The sequence below is a fragment of the Lasioglossum baleicum genome, chromosome 7 (assembly GCF_051020765.1).
Source record: "Lasioglossum baleicum chromosome 7, iyLasBale1, whole genome shotgun sequence".
NCBI lineage: Eukaryota > Metazoa > Arthropoda > Insecta > Hymenoptera > Halictidae > Lasioglossum > Lasioglossum baleicum.
In genome coordinates, this window is record NC_134935.1 from 2,661,952 (window position 1) to 2,685,647 (window position 23,696).

The 23,696-nt window shown below is 40.5% G+C and overlaps 2 protein-coding genes across 2 annotated transcripts in view; one reads left to right on the forward strand and one right to left on the reverse strand.

Annotated features, from left to right (window-relative positions):
* Positions 1 to 5,155: 5,155 nt before the first annotated feature.
* The window catches only part of LOC143210543 (uncharacterized), an 82,949-nt gene continuing 64,408 nt past the window's right edge, over positions 5,156 to 23,696 (reverse strand). The window contains exons 2-5 of the transcript XR_013009276.1: positions 5,792 to 6,030; positions 5,528 to 5,707; positions 5,310 to 5,439; positions 5,156 to 5,226 (exon numbers count right to left, since the gene is read on the reverse strand). The gene's annotated coding sequence lies outside the window, so the exon portion shown is untranslated. The remainder of the gene's footprint in view (positions 5,227 to 5,309; positions 5,440 to 5,527; positions 5,708 to 5,791; positions 6,031 to 23,696) is intronic.
* On the forward strand, positions 14,875 to 19,712 carry LOC143210491 (muscle-specific protein 300 kDa-like). Its single transcript, XM_076427381.1, has 3 exons — positions 14,875 to 16,318; positions 16,674 to 16,858; positions 18,730 to 19,712. The coding sequence occupies exons 1-3, from the start codon at positions 15,014 to 15,016 to the stop codon at positions 18,947 to 18,949; spliced, it is 1,710 nt and encodes a 569-aa protein (XP_076283496.1). The 5' UTR covers positions 14,875 to 15,013; the 3' UTR covers positions 18,950 to 19,712.

Genomic DNA, 23,696 nt, shown 5'->3' on the forward strand with positions numbered 1-23,696 from the left:
GTACGGTCGAGTTTTTATTGCTCTATGACTGTATTGTAAAGACACGCTGTAGTGATTTGGTTATTGCGGATTACCGGGGTTTGGGCGCAGTTACATTCGAGTGGCCAGCATTGGCACTGCCTACACAATCGCTTCTTATTTTACTGTAACGACTACGATTTTATTAGAGGGATGAAAAGAAAATTTTCGAAGCTCGCGCGAGTCGTTTCTTTTCTTTTCCATATCAATGTGCCATTTCGGATATATCCACAAACAGGATCTTGACTTGGATCTATTCTGACTCTCGCATAACACTAGTTTACAAAATGAAATTGATTTTATGTACATTTGATGAGAGGTAACTTTTCCTATGGATTTTCTCCTGCTGAATTCGAAAATAAAGGTGAACATTCTTTTTACGGAACAGCTTTTAAGATATTTTGATTTTTTCAATTTGTTCACTCCTTTTCACTTTAAAAACCATACCTGGAGCTAGATATGTCCGATTTGGTCGTTCTTGGTACCAAATGAAAGACATTGAAATGATGAGTAAATATGTATAGTGGCATCTTTAATTGGTTAAGCGGTTCAAAAGATATTGATGAAAATAGTCCAGATTTTTAAAAAAATTAAATTTTTAAGTTTATTCTGTGGCAATAGAAACCGACAAAAACGTCCGCTTTCTCTTTATACATATACGTAAAGCAAAAAATAACACCAACCAGAAGTAAATCGGCTGAAAAATGATACAGTTATTAGCGATTGAGTGAATAAATCCAAATCCCACATTTTCTGAATATATTCATTTTTCGACAAGTGGCCATGCCGGCAATGGTTTCTTTTGTTCTCACGTTGATGCCACTGCTACAGCGAAAACTTATTTCGTTTTGAATAAAACAACACATTTTTGATTGCAAAAAACATACGAAAGAACCCAACTCTCTTTATTCTTTAGAATATTTTAGTAATAGTTTTGGCTCTTGCTCTGTCTTCGGTTGGTTTTGGGATCCGTTTCTCTCGCGAGGAACGATATGTAAAACCCTTGATAGCATCGCTCAATGGTCTTAATTTATTGGTGAAATCTCCCACCGTGTACTCTCCTAAATGTACATGAAATCAATTTCATTTTGTAAACTAGTGTAATTAGTAGCCCAATAAAATTTCTGTCCTCGACAATGATTACTAATACTAATAGCCAAAAATTATTTCCATCATCGATAGCGGTTCCATATGACCAAAAAGAATTGTTGTCCGTTATAATGGATATTTATCAGTCAATGATAATGTCTATCATCGATAAATGCAAATTTAATATTTTCAATTAACTAGATTTCCCGAATAACTTTTGTGAAATCCAACGATTACTGCATTCCTTGTGATAAAATATGAACTTTTTATAAATGATTTTTTTATCAAATTAAAAAGAGACTATTGTTTATGGCGTCTAGATAACAATCATCGCAAAATTGGCAGTATTTTTATGTTATGCGAGTAAAATTTCTTTTATAAATATTTAAAACTTTAAATAACTAACTATAGTATAACTAAAATTGTCATGAATTGACAAATATACGAAATCAACGAACCAATTCTATTGTTTGCGATCTTCATTTTATTCATTTAGTCGTTTTCCGTTCGAACACCACATCGAGCGGCCGGCAAAACATTCTCGCCGAGAATGTCCCTTTTGCCAAGACGTTGCGCGTCGTGTCGGTGCCAGTCTAGTGCGCGCACCTCCATGGAAACTATATAGAAGAAAGTGAACTGTCGGCGCTTGCCGATATCGTGTGCGCACTTTTTCCCGTCCCGATACGTTGCCTCTCTATCCCGTCTACCTGCTGCGGCGATGCGGCCTATTGTCCGCATCCCCATTGAAATACAGAGGAGAGACCCAAAACGGCCTAGCGGTCCGTTGCCGTTACCTGCCGTGACGGTGTAGTGTGCAAAGACCTTTAAACATCACAATCAGTAAAAACATGAATATGATCAGGATATTTTTGGGTAACCTCGTAGAAGATATTTTGGAATATAATGGGATTAGTGATATCCTTCTGAAATTCGCATAAGGGTACGATCACAGTGGACCCGTTTTCGTCCTACATCAGACATCAGCCCACACAGACGAGCGTTCGGGAGGGATGTGTTGGTGTCTTTTCGTCCGTTTTCGTCCAGCAAGGTGCTCACAGTGGGCCAGAAACCGGACGAAATGGTCAAAATCACGGGGAGCCGAACCTTTTTCAGGTACTTCGAGGAGGGTAACAATGGACAAACCCCATGGGGCCTCGACGCTGGACGATGTAGGAGGAAGTTAAAATGATTTTGATTTTCGTCTGATGTAGGACGAACAGCGTTCACTTCAAATAATTTTCATGTCGCCAATTTTGAAGTATCCGTATTTTTAAAAACGGGTCCATAAAGAGGACACTTGGGGCTATATTATCGTTATTTTTATTTTTCCAATTTCCTGACGGTATGATAGCAATGCGTTTGTTTAAAAAACAATTGCAAAATAAACTATGAAAATAAATATTTTTTCAAGTGAAATAATTTTTATTAAATACTCTTATGGTTTCAGTATGTGCACCCAAAACTAAAATTGTCATTGTTTTGTTAGTTTGGCCGTTATAATTTAATGAAGAAGTTGTGACACCTCATATTCCCCGTCCGCGTATAACCATCAATTTTCAAGATTTCAAAGAATTCTCTTTGAGATACGTTCATATTTTACTAAAGACTGCAACATATCCAAATTTGAACAAAATTCGAAACAGGAGTCCTATTTTGCATGGAATGATACATGTGCCTTAATTGTATGTAGATCAACGTTCACGGAAGTATGGATACTCGAGAATAATTAAAAACTAAAACAATTATAAGATATTGCGATTTTTAGATCAATCGTAAGCAGAATTATTATCTGTAATTGTTGTTTATTTTAATTATCATTTCATTGATCGTCTGATTTTTGAAAAAAACTGAAACACGCCACATCCGAATAGTGTTTTCATTTTCTTAGTTTTAAAAATGTTAAGCTTAATAAATATGGATTCAAGAAAATCGTTTATCTCGCTGTTTTCAAAACGATAGTGACCTTATTTATCGGAAAGTTAAAAATGTCGCAAACTGAGTTAAGTAAAGTACAACTCGTGTTGTCCGAGAAAGTGCCGACTTCCAGCTCAATAGTAATGACCTGTCATAAACCTCTCCATAGAGAACAGCCCCGGGAACGGCACATAAACAAATCGAGCCTATCATTGCTAGGTCTGCCTATCCCCACCACAGCCGCGCCCGTAGTCCCAATGTTTTGACTTCCACGTTGCACGCTACATGGTATGTGTGGTCGCTGTAGCCAATGTTTCGACGACACAGCCGCAAATGCGTGTGAAACGAGGCCTGCCTCCTCCACTCTGACCCAATCGGCCGCGCATTCAAACCTAGACACGTCACCGTACTCCAGCCCTAAACAGCTTCTTCTCAGGCTCGCATGAATACAATGACACTAGTTCGGACCCATACGAGATGGCGCCTTGCCACCCCCTGCAATCGCGTAGTAGTGGGCGGTAACGGTATAATCGCTCGTACGGGGCAGTGTATTCGACTACTTGTTGAACATAAACCGATTAAAAATGATTTTTCACTACGTGAAAGGTGTAATTTTAGGACAAATGCTGTAGACCCTTATTTCAGCATGCCTAGAGAATATTCAGCAATCTTATGGACTCAAAATAAAAAACAATTCAAATCTAACAGCTGTTTGTAGTTTGCAGGGTGAGCCTGACAACACGACGATCTCAAATAATTCGCAAGCTATTTCTCGTGCGAAAAAAATGTTCAAATAAATGTTGCATGGTTCCTAGGGGGCATACGTGTAGTGCTTCAATCTGATTTTTGTTACTTTGATTCAAGATGAATCATACAAGATGCAAATGGTTTTTCCTGGCAAGACAGCTGTTGCAGACCGCCGGACCTCGTTCAGCGTAGCCTTTTGGAAACTCGGAGTTTATTGTACCAGCATTTGCTTTGTCCAACATTATGAATTGGACGCGCTAAAAACATTATGATAATGGTCATTGTAAAAAATAAAAACTTTGCTACACCAGCAAATGCTGGTGCAATAAACCCCGAGTTTCTAAAAGGCTTCGCTGAACGAGGTCCGGCGGTAATGTACTCACCGCACTGAATAATATTTACACTATGAAACTTTCGAAAATCAAGGAGTGCATGTACACAAAAACAACAAAGAAATGAGAAAAAATTTTTTTCTTCAATAGTATATGTCGCAGTTGTTTCCAATGTCAGTGTTTGTGCTTAGGTTCTATTATAATCTACAATCGTTGCATTAATACTGTAACGTATTAATACTGCAATGTATTTCAATACACATAGATTTCTCAAAATGACATTACCATAATAAACGAATTATTGCCACGTCTTGGGGATTTTGCACCACTGTGCGACGTACGATAGCGTAGCGGCTATCGCCACGTGCAATAAAACATTGGGCATGCAAATGGACGGGTCATTTGCATTATTGGGCGATCGACTGCGAAGCTATTTTTCAAAAAGCTGTTTTTAGCGCGTCCAATTCATAATTTTTTACTGTGTCAACACGCGTTGTCCGAGAAAGTGTCGACTTCCAGCTCAATAGTAATGATCTGTCATAAACCTCTCCATAGAGAACAACCCCGGGAACGGCCAGCAAATGCTGGTACAATAAACTCCGGGTTTCCATAACGAGGGCCGTCCTGTCGGTCGATGCAGGACGAAACTAGAAGGGTCTCACAGACGGGCCTACCTGGGCCTACCCACACATTTGAAATGTCTGCCAGACGGCTCTGACGTCACCAAGTCTGTCTGATGTAGGACCCACTGTGATCGTACCCTAAAGGTGAGCGCATACTAGAGGGTCGCGGGAAGGCCGCGGATAGTCTCGGGAAGGCCAAAGCCGCCGATGGACGTCCACGCGGGAGAAATCTCTAGCGGGCCGACGGCTCCACAGCAGGGAGCAGGGCTCCCTGAAAGAAAGGTCCCTTTCCCTAAAAGAGGTGGGGAGCCCACGGAGGCCTTTTTTTCTGCCACGCACAGCAGGTAGCCCTGCTCCCTTGCCGCATGGTCGTCCATCGGTGGCTTTGGCCTTCCCGAGACGATCCGCGGCCTTCCCGCGACCCTCTAGTATGCGCTTACCTTAAAGCAGGTACTGATCGCCTCTCTTAACGTCGATCCTCCCCATCTGGCGAAGTACCGAACCTGAATAAAAAATAAATATTAGTTTATATATTGATAAATTTGATATACGTAATTTTATTATTTCTCTGTTCCAATATACTTACTACACTGTTAAAGTCCTCTGCAGGACCTACCGCAAAGCTCTCTACCTCTTCTACGGAGCGTAGAGGTAGAAACTGCGGCCGCTCCACCTGCACCCCTCGTTCAACAGCCATAGGCCCTCGAAGTTGCCCCCTGTTGATTGTAGGAGCAAAGAAGGATTAGTAAATGAAACATCTTTTCGACAAACATATAATTTCAACTAATTCTGAGGATGACTCACTCCAGATCGTCGCTCAATGTGGCCTGGTTGCGCAGCAGTTAGGCCTGGACCTGTTTGTCCTCTGCATTTCCATTCTGAAGGTCGTTCACCTGCTCCTTCAATTTGACCACGTGCTCCACCAATTGGTCCATGCCTTGCATCATGAGGCCCTGATTTTGCAGTACCAAATCAAATTGGCCGCTAAAACAAATGCAAACATTACACCGTGTACTACAAAATTCAATTATAATTATTGCTGCATTTAAAAATATGTATACAACTTACTTTTGACACTGTTCAGCGCTTCTTGCTTCGTTGAGAGGAGGCAATGAACAAGTCGGAAACTTCACCTCCGGCTCGTTCTGTAGGGCTTCCAACCTCCTGCGCATGGCGTCGTAATCGCTCTCATTTTGTTTCGCAAGCGATACAAGGCGCTGCCTCTTTTTGACAAGACGGTCGTTGTCGGAGGATATGGCATTTTTATACCTCTCCGGTTTCGGCGCATTTCTTTTCGGGCGTTCCTTCTGAAATGTATGAAACGTATTTTTCTATTTTAAACAAATATTGTGATATTATTATAAAAGATATTGAATTGTATTATACTTAGCTAATAAAACTGCTATAAAACAAAAATCTATTTAATCTATTCCCCTATAAGATCGTGTAAATATCATTTCCCATGCAATCCCAGCGTTAAAGTTATTATAGTTTAATCCATCCGCGGCATGTCATCTTATGCGTATACGTTTGGATCCAGCGCCGAAACTCCGCAACGAACTAATGTAAGACATTGGAAAGATTTGTTTAGATTCTTTTTTTTACGGAAGAAGCTTTAGAAAGCAGACACAAAGATTTTAAAAAATTTAGATTGAAAAATACAAGAAAATTTTCCAGATTCTTTACGAATCAAGATTTATTTTATAGACTTCTGTTTACATCTGATCCGTATGTATCCACTGCACGAATAAACTTGAAGAAAGAACATAATAGATGCGGAAGCTATAAAATTAATCATTAAATAGCTTCAAAAGATATGCAGTTAAATAAAATTGATATTTGTTATTGTTTTTTTTTGTTACAAATATTGTTTTTTTTATATTTCATGTTATTCGTTGTATGTTATTATTGTTATATTATAAAACCGTTATTGTTATCACATTTTTATAACAAAAGATCTATAAAAATGTTACTAAATCATTATACATATATTAAAAAATATCTTTTATATATAAAAATTATATATAAAAAATATCTTTTGACACAGTTATGAGGCGTTTTTGGCTTCTTGGTACTTTTTGTATACGTTGATTAAGAACAGATTCCTCAAATTTACATTTTACCCATTCCATCAAACATTGTATGTGTGAAACATAAATATAAAATACACACTAGGAAGAAAAAAGGGTTTGGAAGATTGTATTTAAACAATTTTTTTTTAGTTAAAAATATGAATGAAAATTAATTTAAAATTATTGTTTAACAATATAAATATATGTCTATAGTTCAAATTGACTATTTTTTAAATGAATTTTAGTGCAAATTTAATCTCGATATCTCTTATGGTTCAAAAGTTATAACAAAAAGTCACTAAATTTCTCGATTTGGATCACTGTGCGCCGATACTCTCTGTACAGATCAGAGACGTGTTATCACGCGACGCAATGTCGCTTGTGCCGATGCCACGGACATGTTATCCCGCGACGCAATACCGTTCGTGCGGTGCTACAGACGACATATCTCGCGTGCTTACATGGGCTTTTTCGAAGAAATGTTACGGGCAATGATAAAATGATGGAAAGCAAATGGAAAGCAACGTTTCCGGCTGGAAATGGACAGGAAAAGAATAAAATTGCTTTCAGGGTAACATTTTTTCGAAAAAGCTCATGTAATAATGAAGCACGCGAGATATGTCGTCAGTAGCACCGCGCTAACGGTATTGCGTCGCGTGACCAGTTTCGACGTTGCGATATAACACGTCCATGAGAACGAAGCGGTTAATGACAAATAGGGAGATTATGGGGCGGACGTTTTTCACGAACTTTGGCTACTAGAAATTGTAGAAATTTCAAACTTACGTTATTCATGATGTCGCTATGTCACTGGTCACTACAAAACCGCCGCGCGTTACTCGTGGTGACACTCGAGTAAAAGTCGAGAGGATCGCGTCTCAAGAGCTTCTGTAGTCACTTCTGACCTGACTTTTTACGTTTTGCTATGCTGGGAAAGCTGCGCGGGAGGAGGGTGATAAGTAGATGTTACATATAGATACATAACCAAAAAAAAATAATACAGAATTAGCTATTGCTTCAAAATTTGTATTAAGAGGGATTATCTGACTAGCAATATTATTCTTTATGAATATAGCTACACCCCCACTAGCGTGTAAAGCTATTGAGCGATTTTTGTTAAATGATCGATACCCTTTAATCGTCGGACAGTACAAATCTTTAAAATTAGTTTCTTGAATACAGATGACACTAGAGTTTAGTTTATTTTTTAATAAATCTAATTGTTCCCTTTGAGGATAAAAACCATTAATATTCCATTGCAAACAGATTCAGACATTTTCGTCAGGCACTAAAGTTGAAAATAAGTTTAGGCGGTCTTCTACGTTTTCGTCGAAGATTCCAGCTACCATGTTGACATCTGTCAGCCTGGCTTCAATAGATGAAATTTTTCTTATCAGTCGGCTGAATCTGTTCTTCATGACTCTCTCCTTAAGGAAAGGGTAGGTGGACCTAAGAGTGTGTTCTATTTTAACCATATCCTCCCCATATTCTAGGCAAATTGGTTCAATGTTGGCACATCCTATAGATTTGTCAATGAAACTTTTGAGCTGAATGTATTGAAGATATTTCGGGTCTTTGTTTTCGTCCAAGAATTTTTTAATTTGAGATAGATGATGATCGATGTCTAATGGTTCAGGTTTTGTTTTCTTCTTCTTAGGAGTGAGAGCCCTGTCACTATTATTCTGCTTCTCACTGGAGTCAGACAGATTGTCAGAAGAATAATTCCTTTCCCATGTTTTGTGGGGAATCTTCTGTGTACTATGTAAACTTGAATCAGAGATGGAATGTGGTCTTTTTGAGTTACCAACAGGAGGAATGGGTGTCGTGTCTAAGACATTGTAATTAGACGTTGCAGGTGGGACGAAGTTATGTTTCGGAGGAGTCACACCTTCAGGTGCGGGAAAAGGAGGAATATCTTGTATGCTTGAATTTTCAGTGCATTCGATGTTTGTTGTGCTTACGGTGCAATTTTTTGCCAAGTGGCCCGACTGTTTACAGTTGAAACACATGACAGCATCTGAAGATAAATACATCCGGAAGGTTGCGTCGTCGAAAACTATCTGTAGTGACTCAGGTAGTTTATTTACATCGTCAGGATGAATGAAGATTTGACGCCGAAAGCTCATGATATGAGAAAAGCCAGCTTCAGAAAAGGCCTGCACGTAGGAAAGTCATTTTTGAACCCAATTTAATGTTCATCTTTGAAATCTGATCCTCCAGAACGTTGTGTGGAATAATAGGGCACACATTACATAATATAATCCTCTTAAATTTGGATATTAGTGGTCGGATTTGTAATGTCTTATTGTTGATAAGAATTACTTCGTTTGATTCCGTGAGTTTGTTGGCTGTAGCCGTATTGGCCAGATACATACAGATTCTGTTCAATGATATTTTAGACACAAATCTGATATCAGATGAATTAATCAGTGAACTAACCGCTTTAACATAATCCTTGATGGGTACACCTTCTAAGGCGTCAATGACAATGGCTTGTTCTCTTGTAGGAAAGAGTGTGGTTTGTACAGCAGCTGCATAATTGGGAGCTTGAGACGAGGAGTGTTTCTGTAGAGTTGAATACATTGGTTTTGAAGATTCCATCTGACTCCTGTAGTCAGAAGTCATTGGATATGGAGAGGGATGCATATTGCACCCTTTGGTAAGACGGAAGACAATAGAAAGACACAATATATCACTATTTAACTAAAGTATACAGGATCATCAACACTGTAAAATATGTATAAACCTTCGAACACGTAGACGTTCACTCAAGAGCCTCACCGTAAACGTCCTGTCACTTCAGCGGTCAAACCGCGACTCCGATTTCATAAGTTGTGTTCACAAAAATCGATTTCTTGCAAAATCCTGAGGTCGTAGACAAATTTTGAAACCAGATTTGAAATCAGCATGAAAAAATCTACGGGAAATGATGTGTCGCATGTTAAAAAAAAATTTTTCCCGCGCGTGGTATAGGAAAAACCACAATTTTCTTGACATTGTGCAAGTTTAACGAATTCTCTCAAGGTTAAAAAACGTTCGTACCACAATCTCCACAATTATACCATATTCTGCAAAGTTTCAGATTTCATTTACAAAAAATTTCATCGCGCTCTATCTCATTTCTATCGAAAGTTCTTTGATTTTGACACAGATTTTGTCGGTTTGGCCCATAGTGGTGGCTCTGAGCTTGATGTGGATTTTTAGGATACAGAAGGGTGAAATAGCGCCTGTTATGATAAATTTGAAGTTTCTAGTCTCAGTTCCGCCGATTAAATTATTTTATAATAAGAAATTTAGGATCTTCATCTTTTGTCGGAATTACTTTTTCATAATCTGGTCAATGTCGTACTGAAATGTCGTATTCTTCCGGAAGGACTGTTACCCGGAGAATTTGCTTGGCTCGAATATGTTCCTCTGTGGTTTGCAATAGTGTTCGGGTTTGTAGATGGCTGCTTTGGATGGATTTACGAATCGCCACGATGATTCGAGCAACGTTGTCGACGGAGATAGCCAAGGACGAGCGAAACCGCGAATAGAATAGGCCGGAGACTCGCTGGAACGTCGATAGGGGAAAATGTAACACAACCAAGTGGAGCACAGCTGATATAGGGAGCCGAGATGCAATTAATAATGGCTGAACTTCTCCGCGTTATCAGTTGGCTCCGTTTTGCTTGCTCGTTCATTCGATACCGCAACCGGAAGTCGAACGAAATCTTAGGCACTCGTGGGACGATCTCTTGAGGATATTGAGCACGCTCAGGATAACAATTCATTGATAAAGGAACAATCTTTAAGTGTTGGATTGTTGTTGTATATACAATTGGGCTGATCATTTATTGATGTCACCTGTACGACGAAATTCGTTCACAAAGGGTTAACATGTTGACTGCTAAAAATCCCCCGGAAGAATTGTTTTAATAAGGAAAACTCTTTCCTAGGAAACAATTGAATAAATTTCTTAAATCAAACGTACAAAATATCTCCGTTGTTTTTAGTAATACGAAAAAATGCTCGGATCGGTGACGGAGAAGCTTTTTCATTAGTGTAACATTCAATGTAGTTCCAGTCAACGAAAAGTTGTAGAGGGAAATGGAAGGAACACAATTTTTAACTTTGGGTCATTGTTTGGACTAGTTAGGAGGTAAACATATTAAAAGTCCCCACTCCTAGGAGGTGAGCGGGGTGCAGGGGGGCACGTAGAAGGTCCCCTTTGTCGGTTTTCCGCTTATACCTCGGAAGCTATGTGTCCTAGCCATAAGGCCATTCTACAAAAACTAGAGGGTGATTGTTGCTCGCTCGCTTCGCTCGCTCGCGAGTAGGGTTGTTTTTGCTCGCTCGCTTTGCGAGCTCGCGGATAGGACTACTCTTGCGAAAGGGTTAGTGGTACGCATGGCTAGTAGTACCTATAGCTATTAATGTATTTTTTTTATTTGCTGTGTGACTCTCCACGAGCCACACAAAGAACTTCCCGATTCGTTAGCTGCAGTATATTATTATCATTATTAACTGTACGTTTTAAGAAGATCATACGTTTTCAGGGAAATTCAATAGTTTTCTACTTATCAAAATGTTTGCTATATGGCGTCGCATTAAACCAACATCGTATGCTCGTTGCTCGCTTGGTTCCTTGTTATAGCATACTAATGTTGCAAAATGAATTGTCTTAATTAGTTTTTCGCAAACGATACAACTCCTCATTATCCGGGTTTGCAGTATTGATCCTGGTTTTCTTCGGTACTGTTAATTTAAATTGTCCCAAAATATATAAACCGCGCTCAATTATGCAACTCTACTCAGTGCTACATACAACATTTGTAAAGTTCGCCTTTCTGATTTTTTAAAATCCAAACATACTTTCTCGTATGTTTGTCCCTGACTTTTATGAATCGTAATCGTTTCAGCAGGAACCACTGGAAATTGACTACGTGTGATTTGATATTTTTCCTCACTCGACATATTTACTTGATTCGATATTTTTATTATTGGTGTAAAATTTTGATCAATATTTGCATTTTTCATATATGTATTCACGATAACGAGTTCTTACTTTCACTCCTACTCTGGCCAATTGAAAATCTAACCACAATATAGACGGAATTTTAGCATTTTCTTGAAAAGTAATACATTTTAATATTCCGCATGTGTGCTCCATTAACCAATCCGTTTTCAACATCAATGTTATTAATAATTATCATATAGTTTATATTAATTTTCAATTTAATCTCAGTTAATAATTCGTTTTGAACTGATTGTTTTTTTAAAGATTGTAATATAAATTTTTTTTTGTACTTTGATCGGTATTCGTTGAAAATGTATTCTCGGGAGTAGAGATGATTAACTCACTCTTGCATTGGGATAATTTTCGATTATTGTAAGCGGAAACATCATCGTAAGGTACAAAAAAAAATTTAAAAAAAAATTTTTTTTTTTAATTTTAAAAAGATAAAAAAAAAATTTTTTGTGCAATTACGTTTGTTTCTTCGGTGGAAACTTTCCGTTCTCTCGTATAAATTGCATTGTTGAACGAACTTCTTTCGAAAAAACTAAAAAAACTAAAAAACTACTTGACCAAAATGGACCAAAATCTAATCAGCTCTAACAAGGGAACATATTCAGATGTGAAATTCGGATTTTGATAAAACTTTGGGAGTTTATAGTTCTTTGAAAAATATTTGACACGTATTTTTTTTTATCGGCAACCATCCACTTTGAAGGGGTGAAAACAGCCCTCAAAGTTGGGGGTCAAAACCATACTTTTTGAGATATCTCGGAAACCAGAGGTCGAAAAAATTTGAATTTTTTTTAAATTGTGTGTTTTTCAATGGGCAATGTAGTCGCGCAAGAAAATTTTCACAAAAGTTTTTTGTTTAAACAATATATTAAAAATTTGATATCTTTTTGTAGTTTCTCTTATTTATTGTTAGTTAATTTTAATGTAAACTTGGGTGCGTGATCTTTGATCCAAAATAGGGGATACATGTTTCAGGATTTTCTTTTTTTTTGCCATTTAACAATAATTATGCATAATGGAATATAGTCTTGCACCTGGCGTGTGGGGGAATTCTGGCTTGTTTTCTCGAAATATAAGCATTTAGTATAAACGTATATAGTATTTGAAACAATACCACTGGATTACATGTCGTTTATTGTTTTATCAGCAGCTAAAGAAGGTGGCGCAGGTACCAGCGTGACGCGGTGCTAATTACCGCGGCGGAGTAAGGGTACCGACATGTATGTATAGCCAATTCGTCTGCGAATTTCTGCGGTCGTTGGGCTTTCGGTCAAAATATACCTGGAGCCTTTTCAAATACACTGTGGATCCTTCAAATAATTTACTTTTACTGATTGTTTATTTTTAGATTCGTTTTTACAAACATGAAGGTCAATCTGATGAACATTATAAACATTTTGATGGAAACATATCACAGCAATAATAACAAGGAAACACCCAACAACCGGAGAAATTTGCAGGAGAATTGGCTATACATACCAGTCGGTACCCTTACTCCGCCGCGGTAATTAGCACCGCGTCACGCTGGTACCTGCGCCACCTTCTTTAGCTGCTGATAAAACAATAAACGACATGTAATCCAGTGGTATTGTTTAAACACGCGCGCGCGCGCGCGCGCGCACACACACACACACACACACGCACGCGCGCGCGCGCGCGCACACACACACACACACACACACGAACATTTTGCTGAAAATAGTCTAAAATGACTGCAATGACCATGAAACGTGAAGATCTGCTAAAAAATCGATTTTCGATTTTCGGGGTCATTACAATAACTTCCCTATAAAATCGGGAAATTAATTAAAGCTGACAAAATGTACCACAAGATTGATTCGAATCAGTTTTTCGCTATCTCGCATAGTTTCAGAGATATCCGGACTCAAAGTTCACTTTGGTATTATTTGTTCGAGTTAGTGTGTTTGCTTCAATTTCAATTTCAACACTCCAATTTCAACTTTAATTTCAACTTCACTTTTTCAATTTCCACTTCCATTTTTCAGTTTTCAACATCAATTTCTCAATTTCAACTTCAATTTTTCAGTTTAAACATCAATTTCTCAAATTCATTTTCAATTTTTCAATTTCAACTTCGAATGCACGTAGAAGGTCCGCCTTTTCGGTTTTCAAAATTAAAAGTGACAAAATGTGCCATAAGATTGACTGCATTCAGTTTTTCGCTATCTCGCATAGTTTCCGTGATATCCACGCTCAAAGTTCACTAATTGTACTGAAGAGTTAATAGTCAAAGAAGGCAAAAGCCGTGAGGCAAAAATTTCTTTTTCACAATTAGTGAACTTTGAGCGCGGGTATCTCGGAAACTGTGCGAGATAGCGAAAAACTGAATCGAATCAATCTTGTGGCACATTTTGTCAGCTTTAATTTTGTATAGAATGGTCTTATGACTAGGACACATAGTTTCCGAGATATAAGCAGAAAACCGAAAAAGGTGACATTCTACATGCCCCCCTGTACGCCGTTCACCACCAAGGTGTAGGGTCTTTTAGTATGTTTACCTCGTAACTAGTCCAAACAAAGTCCCAAAGTTAAAAATTGTGTTCCTTCCATTTCCCAAATTTACACCCTGCTTACGAGCATTCATTGACAGGACTAATGACAAATTCAACCATGTATGATATAATTGACCTTCGAATGACGTTCGAAGGAGTTATTCTTCAAAAAGCATAACCCAACGTACGAAGACCATATTCGTGCTTAGGTGTCTCACTCTGTATGTTATAAAACTCTGTTATGTTATAAAAATAGCAAACAGTGTAGATACACTAAAACATGCCAGTCACATAAAGCAGCACATGCCAGTCACTTTTTATGCTCGGAAAGCTCAATGTTAAACAGACAAAAATGACTTGCCTGCCTCGTGGCTTACCTAACCCAGACCCCCAAAAGACAATTCAGAAAAAACCGCTTCGAAAAAAGGACACTCCTCCTAACCCTTCTGTTTCCCATTTCAGAGCCTGGCGGCTATGAACTAAGGAGACTCGAAGGAGCAGTTGAACGTGTTGCGCAACCACCTCCTAGCACTGACCTGCACAGAGCCTCAGCTGCAGTCGATCAAGGAACGCAGCTTGGAAGTAACGATTCAGGAGCCATTAGTGGTATAAGTGCTGCAACTGTGGCAAAGAGTCTTCAGAGAAACCTTCCAACAATACCATCGTCTCTCGACTCGTCTAGTCAAAACCCAAGATGGACGAGGTGAACGAGAGGTGGGACAGTCTCCTAGCTGCTGGGAAGGCTCGAGCCACCAAACTAGCTGATCTGATGAGGAGGATCAGCTCGTTGGAGAAGAGGATCAACGAGGTGAAGAGCTGGCTGGCCGGCGTCGAGTCTCAGCTGTCGGAGACGTTCGTGATCGAAACTGTGACGCAGAGCTGCATCGACAGGAAGCTGGAGGATCACAAGCACCTGCAAAACAGCATCATGATGGAGCAAGCGAACATCAGCGAGGTGCTAACGCTGTGCAAAATTCTGTTAAACGACTGCGACGCGTGGAACAAGGCCTTCAACACTGAGGCCATTAGAACGGGGATCGAGGGTCTTGAACATAGATGGACTGCTGCTTGTGTAAAGTCTACCGAGAGGAATAAGAACATCCTCCTAGCTTGGAACTTGCTGCAGAAGTTGAAGAAGTTCAAAGAGGAGAACGATGACTGGGTTCGCGGGACTGATCAGTCGATCGCAGAATTGGAAGGTAATCTAGAAGAGATCTCGCAAGAAGAATCCGCTGATGCCATCCAGAAGGCCAAGGTGATAGCCGACGATGTAGAGCTGAGGGAAGTGACGATGAAACAAGTCGAGCAGAATTTCGGACGCTTGTCGAGGACCGGACTAGAGCCAGATAACCTGAAATCGCTTATCAGCGACAACCGGCGGCTTATCGATAAGTGGCAGACGTTTAAACCGAGGATCAATACCGTGCTACTGGCGCTCGAACAAGACACCACGAACTATCGCAGGTTTATAGTGACGCACGGCATGGCAATCTTCGGCCTGACCCATGTGAACGCGCTCTTGACGAGGATTCAGCATTTGGCTACCCCGGACCTAGCGCAGAATAGATTGCATCAACTAAACGAGATCGAAGAGGAGCTCAGGAAACAGAACATCACGCTTCAAGAAGCCGACGAACTGGCGCTCAAGACGATGAAGAAGTGCCATCCGGATGAGGTCGCTGCGATAAAGGAACTCGTCGATGAGTATCAGTTGCTGTGGAAAGATATCAACAACCGCGTGGCGACGTTGTGGACGGAAGTCAAGCAGGAGAGGGTAGTCGACGAGGCTGTGCAGGTGGAGACTTTGAAGTTCGAGCAGGATAGTGCTGTTCAGGTTGACACGTTGCCTAGATTGTTGAGGATGACTTCCAGCGATGCGTACTTGATGGAGCTGGAAGCTGCTCTTGTCGAATGCGCCGAATCTTTGGACACCTTCGAGGTGGCTGTCACGCCCGATCCTGTCGCTGGACCTGGACTCACCGCGGCTGCCAAGAACATTGTAAGTTTCTGAATTTTTATTTTTGATTTTCTGGATTTGATGCATTTATAGAGTTTCTGGTCATTTGATGATTTGAACTGGAGGATCAAGTGTGTCTAGTATCGTATTCACGCATGTCTTTCATTTTGTGAAAGAATGATAGCGGAGATTAGCCTAATTTTGACCGGCATCTTGGTTCACCCACCATGTATTTTGAAAAAGAAAAATATTTCAAGAATTAACTTGAATAAGCTATGGCTTTAGGCCTAGAATAAGGTTTCCAACTTCTTTCAAATGTAACGAAACCCCTAGTGCAGCTGACAAGTTAGTATTTTATAAGAATCCTTTAAAATTAGATTTGTAAATTTCATTGCAGAGTAAATTAATAGGAACCTGTCAGTCCTCGATCGAGCTGGTTCGACATCTTCACGGATTGTTGATAGCGGACGGCAAGTGGACACCGCAAGCTGCCAAAAGCGTCGAGGTGGAGGCGTTGACGGACAGATACGAGACTCTTTTGCAACTGGCAGGGACCCGGGAACAACAGATCCGTGAGCTCAGGTGGGAACCTTGTCCCAGATAATTATCGTAACTGTTTAATAGCGACTAATCAGCGGGGCTTCCCCACATTAAGACCATTGGGCCAATATTAAACGAGACGTTCTTCGCACACAGGTCACCTAACACCGACGTGTGCTATACACCTCCACCTAAGGGCTGCCGAGCGTTCCCCCTTTCGCGCTAACAGTTTCTCGTTAACGATCGTTAACGTTCTCCATTCGTTTTAGACCCGGTTTTCCTCGCGTCGAACCTACTTACACTTTGCGACCTTGTTCTGTTCATATTTAATCCTGAAAAGATAGATATCTCTTTCATCACAGATATATTATCCATGATGCTTCCGATCCATCTCAGCTTCATATAACAACTCTTTTCATGTAGATTTAACTTTCGGACTTTGTTTGGACTAGTTAGGAGGTAAACATACTAAAAGTCCCTACTCCAAGGAGATGAGCGGGATGCAAGGGGGCACGTAGAAGGTGTCCTTTTTCGGTTTTCCGCTTATATCTCGGAAACTATGTGTCCTAGCCATACGACCATTCTATACAAAATTCAAGCTGACAAAATGTGCTATAAGATTGGCTCCATTCAGTTTCTCGCTATCCCGCATAGTTTCCGAGATATCTGCGCACAAAGTTCACTAATTGTGAAAAAGAAATTTTTGCCTCACGTTTTCTGCATTATTTGACTAGCTGACACGTCAGCACAATTAGTGAACTTTGAGCGCGGATATGTCGGAAACTATGCGAGATAGCGAAAAACTGAATGCAGTCAATCTTATGGCACACTTTATCACCTTTAATTTTGTATACATAGAATGGTCTTATCGCTAGGACGCATAATTTCCGAGATATAAGCGGAAAACCGAAACGGGGGACCTTCTACGTGCATTTGAAGTTCAAATTGAAAAATTGAAGTTGAAATTGAAAAATTGAAGTTGAAATTGTTGTTGAAAACTGAAAAATTGAAGTGGAAATTGAACACTTGAAGTTGAAATTGAAAAATTGATATTGACAATGAAGAATTGAATTGAAAGTGAAGTTGAAATTGAAAAATTGATATTGGAACTGAAGAATTGAAGTTGAAATTGAAAAATTGATGTTGGAATAGAAGTTGAAATTGAGAAATTGATGTTGAAAACTGAAATAAGCGTGGTAAAATGGAAGTGGAAATTGAGAAAGCGAAGTTGAAAGTGAAGTGGAATTTGAAAAATTGATGTTGAAATTGAAGTTGAAATTGAGAAATTGATGTTGAAAACTGAAAAATGGGAATGGAAACTGAAAAAATGAAGTTGAAATTGAAATTGAATATTGCAATATTGACCGATTTCGATGAAATTTTCAGTATGCATATAAGTTACCGAAATCTATAAAACGCATTTTTTAAATTATCGTTACAAGCCCAGATAAAAAAGTTGACAAAACATCATTTTTTTTTAAATTTTGTATAATTCCTACCAATTGCAATCGTAATAAATTTTTGTTTTCTTATTCTCTAGCAAACTAGCCGGTCTAACATCTTAAAAAAATTCAAGTCCTTTGGACCAATTTCTAAAAAGTTATACAATTTTTAAGGGTGTCCACTTATTATTGCCGCTGACTGTAGCTATTTTCATAGCTACATACTGCCGAATAATGCAAATGACGCCTCACAAACATAAAAATAGAACTTTTGAGAACGATTGCGGCCTAGCGCTTTTGACGATTGAAAAGCCCCATCTTTTTTTTTGTATTTTCGAGAAATGAGAACGCGCATCTCGCATTCTTGCAATTCTGGAAACGGAGTCTACCGCCTTAATTTGAAAGAAGTAAAGTGGCTCGAAAAAATATTTGACCTCAAAACTGGCAAGCTTAACTGCTAACCTATTTCAGTGGTGACGATGGCCATCCTACGGTATTGTCTCGGGGATACCGTTTCCTGGGCCGAGTGCTGCGCATCTCGCTACCAATCCAAGCTCTGATGTTGGTGGTCCTCGGCTTCGCCTCTCTGGTCCCATCCGCCGAAGAAGATTACAGCTGCATGCTGTCGAACAATCTGGCGAGAAGTTTCACGCCAAGACTCGTTTACCTGAACGGGCCACCACCGATGTAACGATAAAACGTCTCGGTAGACGCACCGACCTCGCGAGTCCTCGAAAATCATCGAATCGAGCTCCTAAAAATCGCGCAAAACGGAAACGCGAGACCGCGAGCGATCTGCGTACACACTTAACTAGTCTGTCGCATGGCGACCGCCATCTTGCACCGAGGAACCCTTGAAAAGAACTCGAATCATTTCCGGTCGTCCTGGAACACGAATATCCTCTCAGGACGTACCTGAAATTATTCCAGGACCAAAATCGAATCCTTTCAGCGGAGACTGTTCTGGAAGATGAACATCCATCGAGGACATTCCTGTTTCTACACTATTCTTAGGACTATTATTTCAAATTAACAAATGCAATTAATTTTTTAAAAAATTCAAATTTTTTCGTAAAGATCGTGTAGGACAACAGGAAGGTCTCCTTTCAGGATATTTTTTCTTCCTGGACAAATATTTAAAGCGAACCACCTCGATCAATGTTTAGAAAGATCGAAGTCTTTCCAGGATGTTCTTCCTGGTTCCTCATCAACATCCATCGTGTCGCCGTCGACGCCATCTTGTCGCCTCGACCGGCGCGCAGCAGTCCTCGGGTGACTACAGTGATCGCTGTCGTTCGAAATGGAGGACAAAGCCGCGGACTCTCTCCGCAACAGTCGACGCAACGAAAAAACGATTTTTACACGTGTGTGATAGGAACGTTTGTAATTTATAAATAAGCACGTTATACGGACCAAAAGGATCGCCGCCGCACGATCAGGAAATCGTACGGCATCAGTTAAGGTCTGGTTAGTTTGCCACAGCCTCCGGCCGGCACCCGCCGAGTACCGCCCCCCCCCTCCTGGGAGGAGAAGAGGAACGGCGGTGGCGGGGGTAGCATCACGGGGGACGTCCTCCCGTGACGCGGCGAGCCCCTCCGATGCGAGTGGGGCGGTGTCTGGGGGGAGGGTGCGGGGAGTGTTCCCCTCCTCGCGTCAAATTCTAACACCCCCTTCTGGGGGGTTGGGTGTCCCGTTGACGGGGCGGGGGGTCCGCCCCCCGCACCTTCGTATGCCCCCGTCCCGGGGGGCGGAGGGAGAGAGGAGCCGGGGGATGAGCTGACCCCGGCCCCAAGGGAGGGGTTTAACTCCTCCCGGGGTGGACCGGTGCCGTTAGACTAAACCTTGATGGGGCACCGGCCACCCCCGGAGCTGAGCTCTGGGGTTGGCGCGGGGGGGGAGGGTCGGGGCGTCTCGGATGCGCCTCCGACGACCTTCCCTTACCGGTGTCGGCGCCCTCTTGCCCTGGCCGGGGCGGGGACCTTCGGGTTCCCCGCTCCGAGCGGGGCACGAGGGTACCGGGAGCTGTGGGTGGACCGAGCTGGGGCTCGGGAAGCTCAACTCGAAGGCTCCAGGGATGGGGACACCGAGCGGGTCCCTCCGCTCGGCGTCTGGTTAGATTAGGTTATGGGGGAGGTTAACCCCTCCCTCGGGTTGCATGTTAGCTGGGAAGTGTCCTGTAGAGTACTCGCGTGATCCAGGCACTTCCCCTGTAGCTTAGGGCGGGCGTGTGTTTTTAGTGCGGTAGGCCTCGGGAGGGGGTATGCGTAACGCATTTTCACACGATAAAAAAAAAAAAAAGCCTCCGGCCGGCACCAATGCTTAAGGATAGGGCGACGGACATCGGAGGCACCGGTCCGATTTCTCTCCGAAATTTTTTCTCGCGCCGGGCCGCAGCCGTCAGGTCATAAACTCTCGACGAGGGTCGCGGCTGCCTGCTGTGCGTGGCACAAAAAAAAGGTTTTTATGTGCTCTACAACTCCTTAGGTAAACTATCGGTAGGTCTCCTTTATAACATCATGGAAGACGGAAACGTTCCTACCGCTTGGTGAATTCTTCTTAAATAATGATTTAAAATAATTGCTAGAAAATATATTAGAGACATATCTTTGTTCTGCAAATTTTCCACCGGATCTAGTGTGAAAACATGTTTAAATATATGGTCGTATTCTACGATTCTTGCTCTTTGAAATACCGTTCTTTTTTCATTGTTCGTAACAACTTGTTGCCATCATTCAGGTAACCTGTCAATTCCCGTATCTCAATGACTAATTAGCAACATGTGTTTTCAATATACAAGTAAAATTACTTGCTTATTTAAAATGCGCCATAACTCTTTCCTTCCAACCTAATACACACATGATATCAAAAATTATTTCGGATACACCGGAAAATAATAAAATGTTCATTTTAGGGAAACCAATAGTGTCATTTCGCCCACTACGATACTTTGCAACTGTCCGCATCATGTAAAAATTTCATACGACACACATGTGATGTGAAATACTCCAGTAACTACAAACAGCTGTTAGGTTTGAATTGTTTGTTGTTTCGGGTGAATAAAATTGCTGAATATTCTTTAGACATTACACCTTCCACGTAGTGAAAAACATTTTCAATTTGTTTATGTCCAACAAGTAGTCTAATACACTGCCCCGTAAGTACGAGCGATGGGGGGGGGGGGGGGGGGGCAGCGCAGTGGGTTCAGATATAATAAACCGCTACCGCCCACTACTACGCGATTGTAGGGACTGTCAAGGCACCATCTCGTATGGGTCCGAACTGGTGACATTGTATTGATACGAGAATGAGAATAAGGTTCCCAGGCAGGACGTGTCTAGGTACGAACGCGCGGCCGATTGGATCAGAGTGGAGGAGGCAGACCTCGTTTCACACGCACTTTCGGCTGTCGTCGAAATATTGGTTACAGCGGCCACACATACTACGTAGCGTCCAACGTCAAAGTCAAAACATTGGGGCTACAGGCGCGGGGCTGTGGTGGGGATGATAGCAAGACTTAGCGATAGGCTCGCTTTGTCTATGTGCCGTTCCCGGGGCTGTTCTCTATGGAGAGGTGTATCACAGTTCATTACTATTGAATTGGAAGTCGGCACTTTCTCGGGCAACATGTGTTGACTGTAAAATAATTTGTAGGCGCCCCGACTTCTCCGGAGGAAAATAAATGTAAAAATGCTACATACAGAGAGCGACTCCCACTAATATTCGGACGCTCAAAAAAAGACGATGACTTTTTAAATATTCTACTATACGATTTTAACTTTTTTGTGAAGCTAGAGCAATTAGTTTACTACAGGATGGGGAAAGAAATTTTTTTAAAAATTGCAATTGATCGGAGAATTGTAGAAAAAATACTAAAAGTTGCATTTTACAATTTTTTTATGTGGGCCTATATTGAAAATTTAAAAAGTACGTTTTGTAGGTCTGTGTCAATTGTGAAAGTTTCATCGAAATCGGTTAAAATTCGTGAAAAATTGAAATTTTCAACATCTTTGAACGTTTGCAGCTTATTGCAACATCGACTGATTTTGAAGGAATTTTCAGAATTGACACAGATCTACAAAACCTATGTTTTAAATTTTCAATATATATGCCCACGTAAAAAAGAAAAAATTTCCTTTCGCGTCCTGTAGTAAACTAATTGATCTGACTTTCTAAAAAAGCTCAAATCATATAGTCCAATATTTGAAAAGTTATCGTCTTTTTTGGAGTGTCCAAATATTAGTGGGAGTCATTGTATGTAGTCTTCGAGAATACACGTAGAGGGGAGTATGCACAGGAAAGTAGTAAGTAAATTGTTCATTTTACACTGCGACACTTTGCAACTTGATTGACCTTGTACACACCGTTTAAAAATTTCATACGGTACACATGGAATGTGAAATACTCCAATAACTACAAACAGCTGCACATAGAAGGTGTTCTCCTGTTCGTCCGTTACTTTAAGTTCATAAATTTTATTACAGGTAAAGACAGGTATAAATGAGGGTAGCGTAAAAATAAGTTTCGTTGACGAGCATAAATTACTTTATGACCACCGTCCGACAAAAGCTCGAAGGAAAACACGTGGCTAACACGTGTTGGAAGGGACTTCCACATTCTAAATTATAATGTACCAGCTCAAAAATCACACCAATAGATTGCAACGTTGCCCGAAAAGGCGTGTTGTGTTGCTCGCGGATTTGTTTATGTTCTGACTAGTTCAAAACACTGCCCCGTACGAATGATAGCGGGACAGCTGTGGGCTAAGATATGAAAACCGCTACCCGCGAGTTTAATTTTTTTGAAAAGTTAGTACAATTAATTGACAACATGACGTGAAAAAGATTTGTAGAAAATTGCAATTGGTCGGAATTGCAGAGGCAATACTAACAGTTGTATTTCGCAATTTTTTTGGGGTGGCCCTTTATTAAAAATTTCAAGAGCACGTTGTGTGGATCTACAGGGTGTTTCACGCTATTCCTGGCCAGCGTTTTTCTTTCAAATTATTAGAAAAACATGAAAGAGGAAAAAGTAGTACATACTGTTTTTTATACGCACAACGCAACGACATATGTAATTATTCTGTGTTTATAATATTTTGTTAGATACGAAGGTGACCTTCAATTTTTTTAAATAGAATGCTTTATTATTTCTTATGTCACATGAGAGCGCGTGTCTACTCGAATTCATTCGTATACTGTGCAGTGACCCTCAAGGTCATGCAAGGTCAGAAACGAAAGAAGCATTTTGAAATACTTGCAAACACATTGGTATTAAATATTCAAAATGCTTTTTTCGTTTCCGAGCTTGCATGACCTTGAGGGTCGCTGTACAATATACGGATTTACGTCTAACAAAATATCATAAACACAAAAAAATTACATATGTCGTTCCATTGCGTATAAAAAACAGTATGTACTACTTTTTCCTCTTTCATGTTT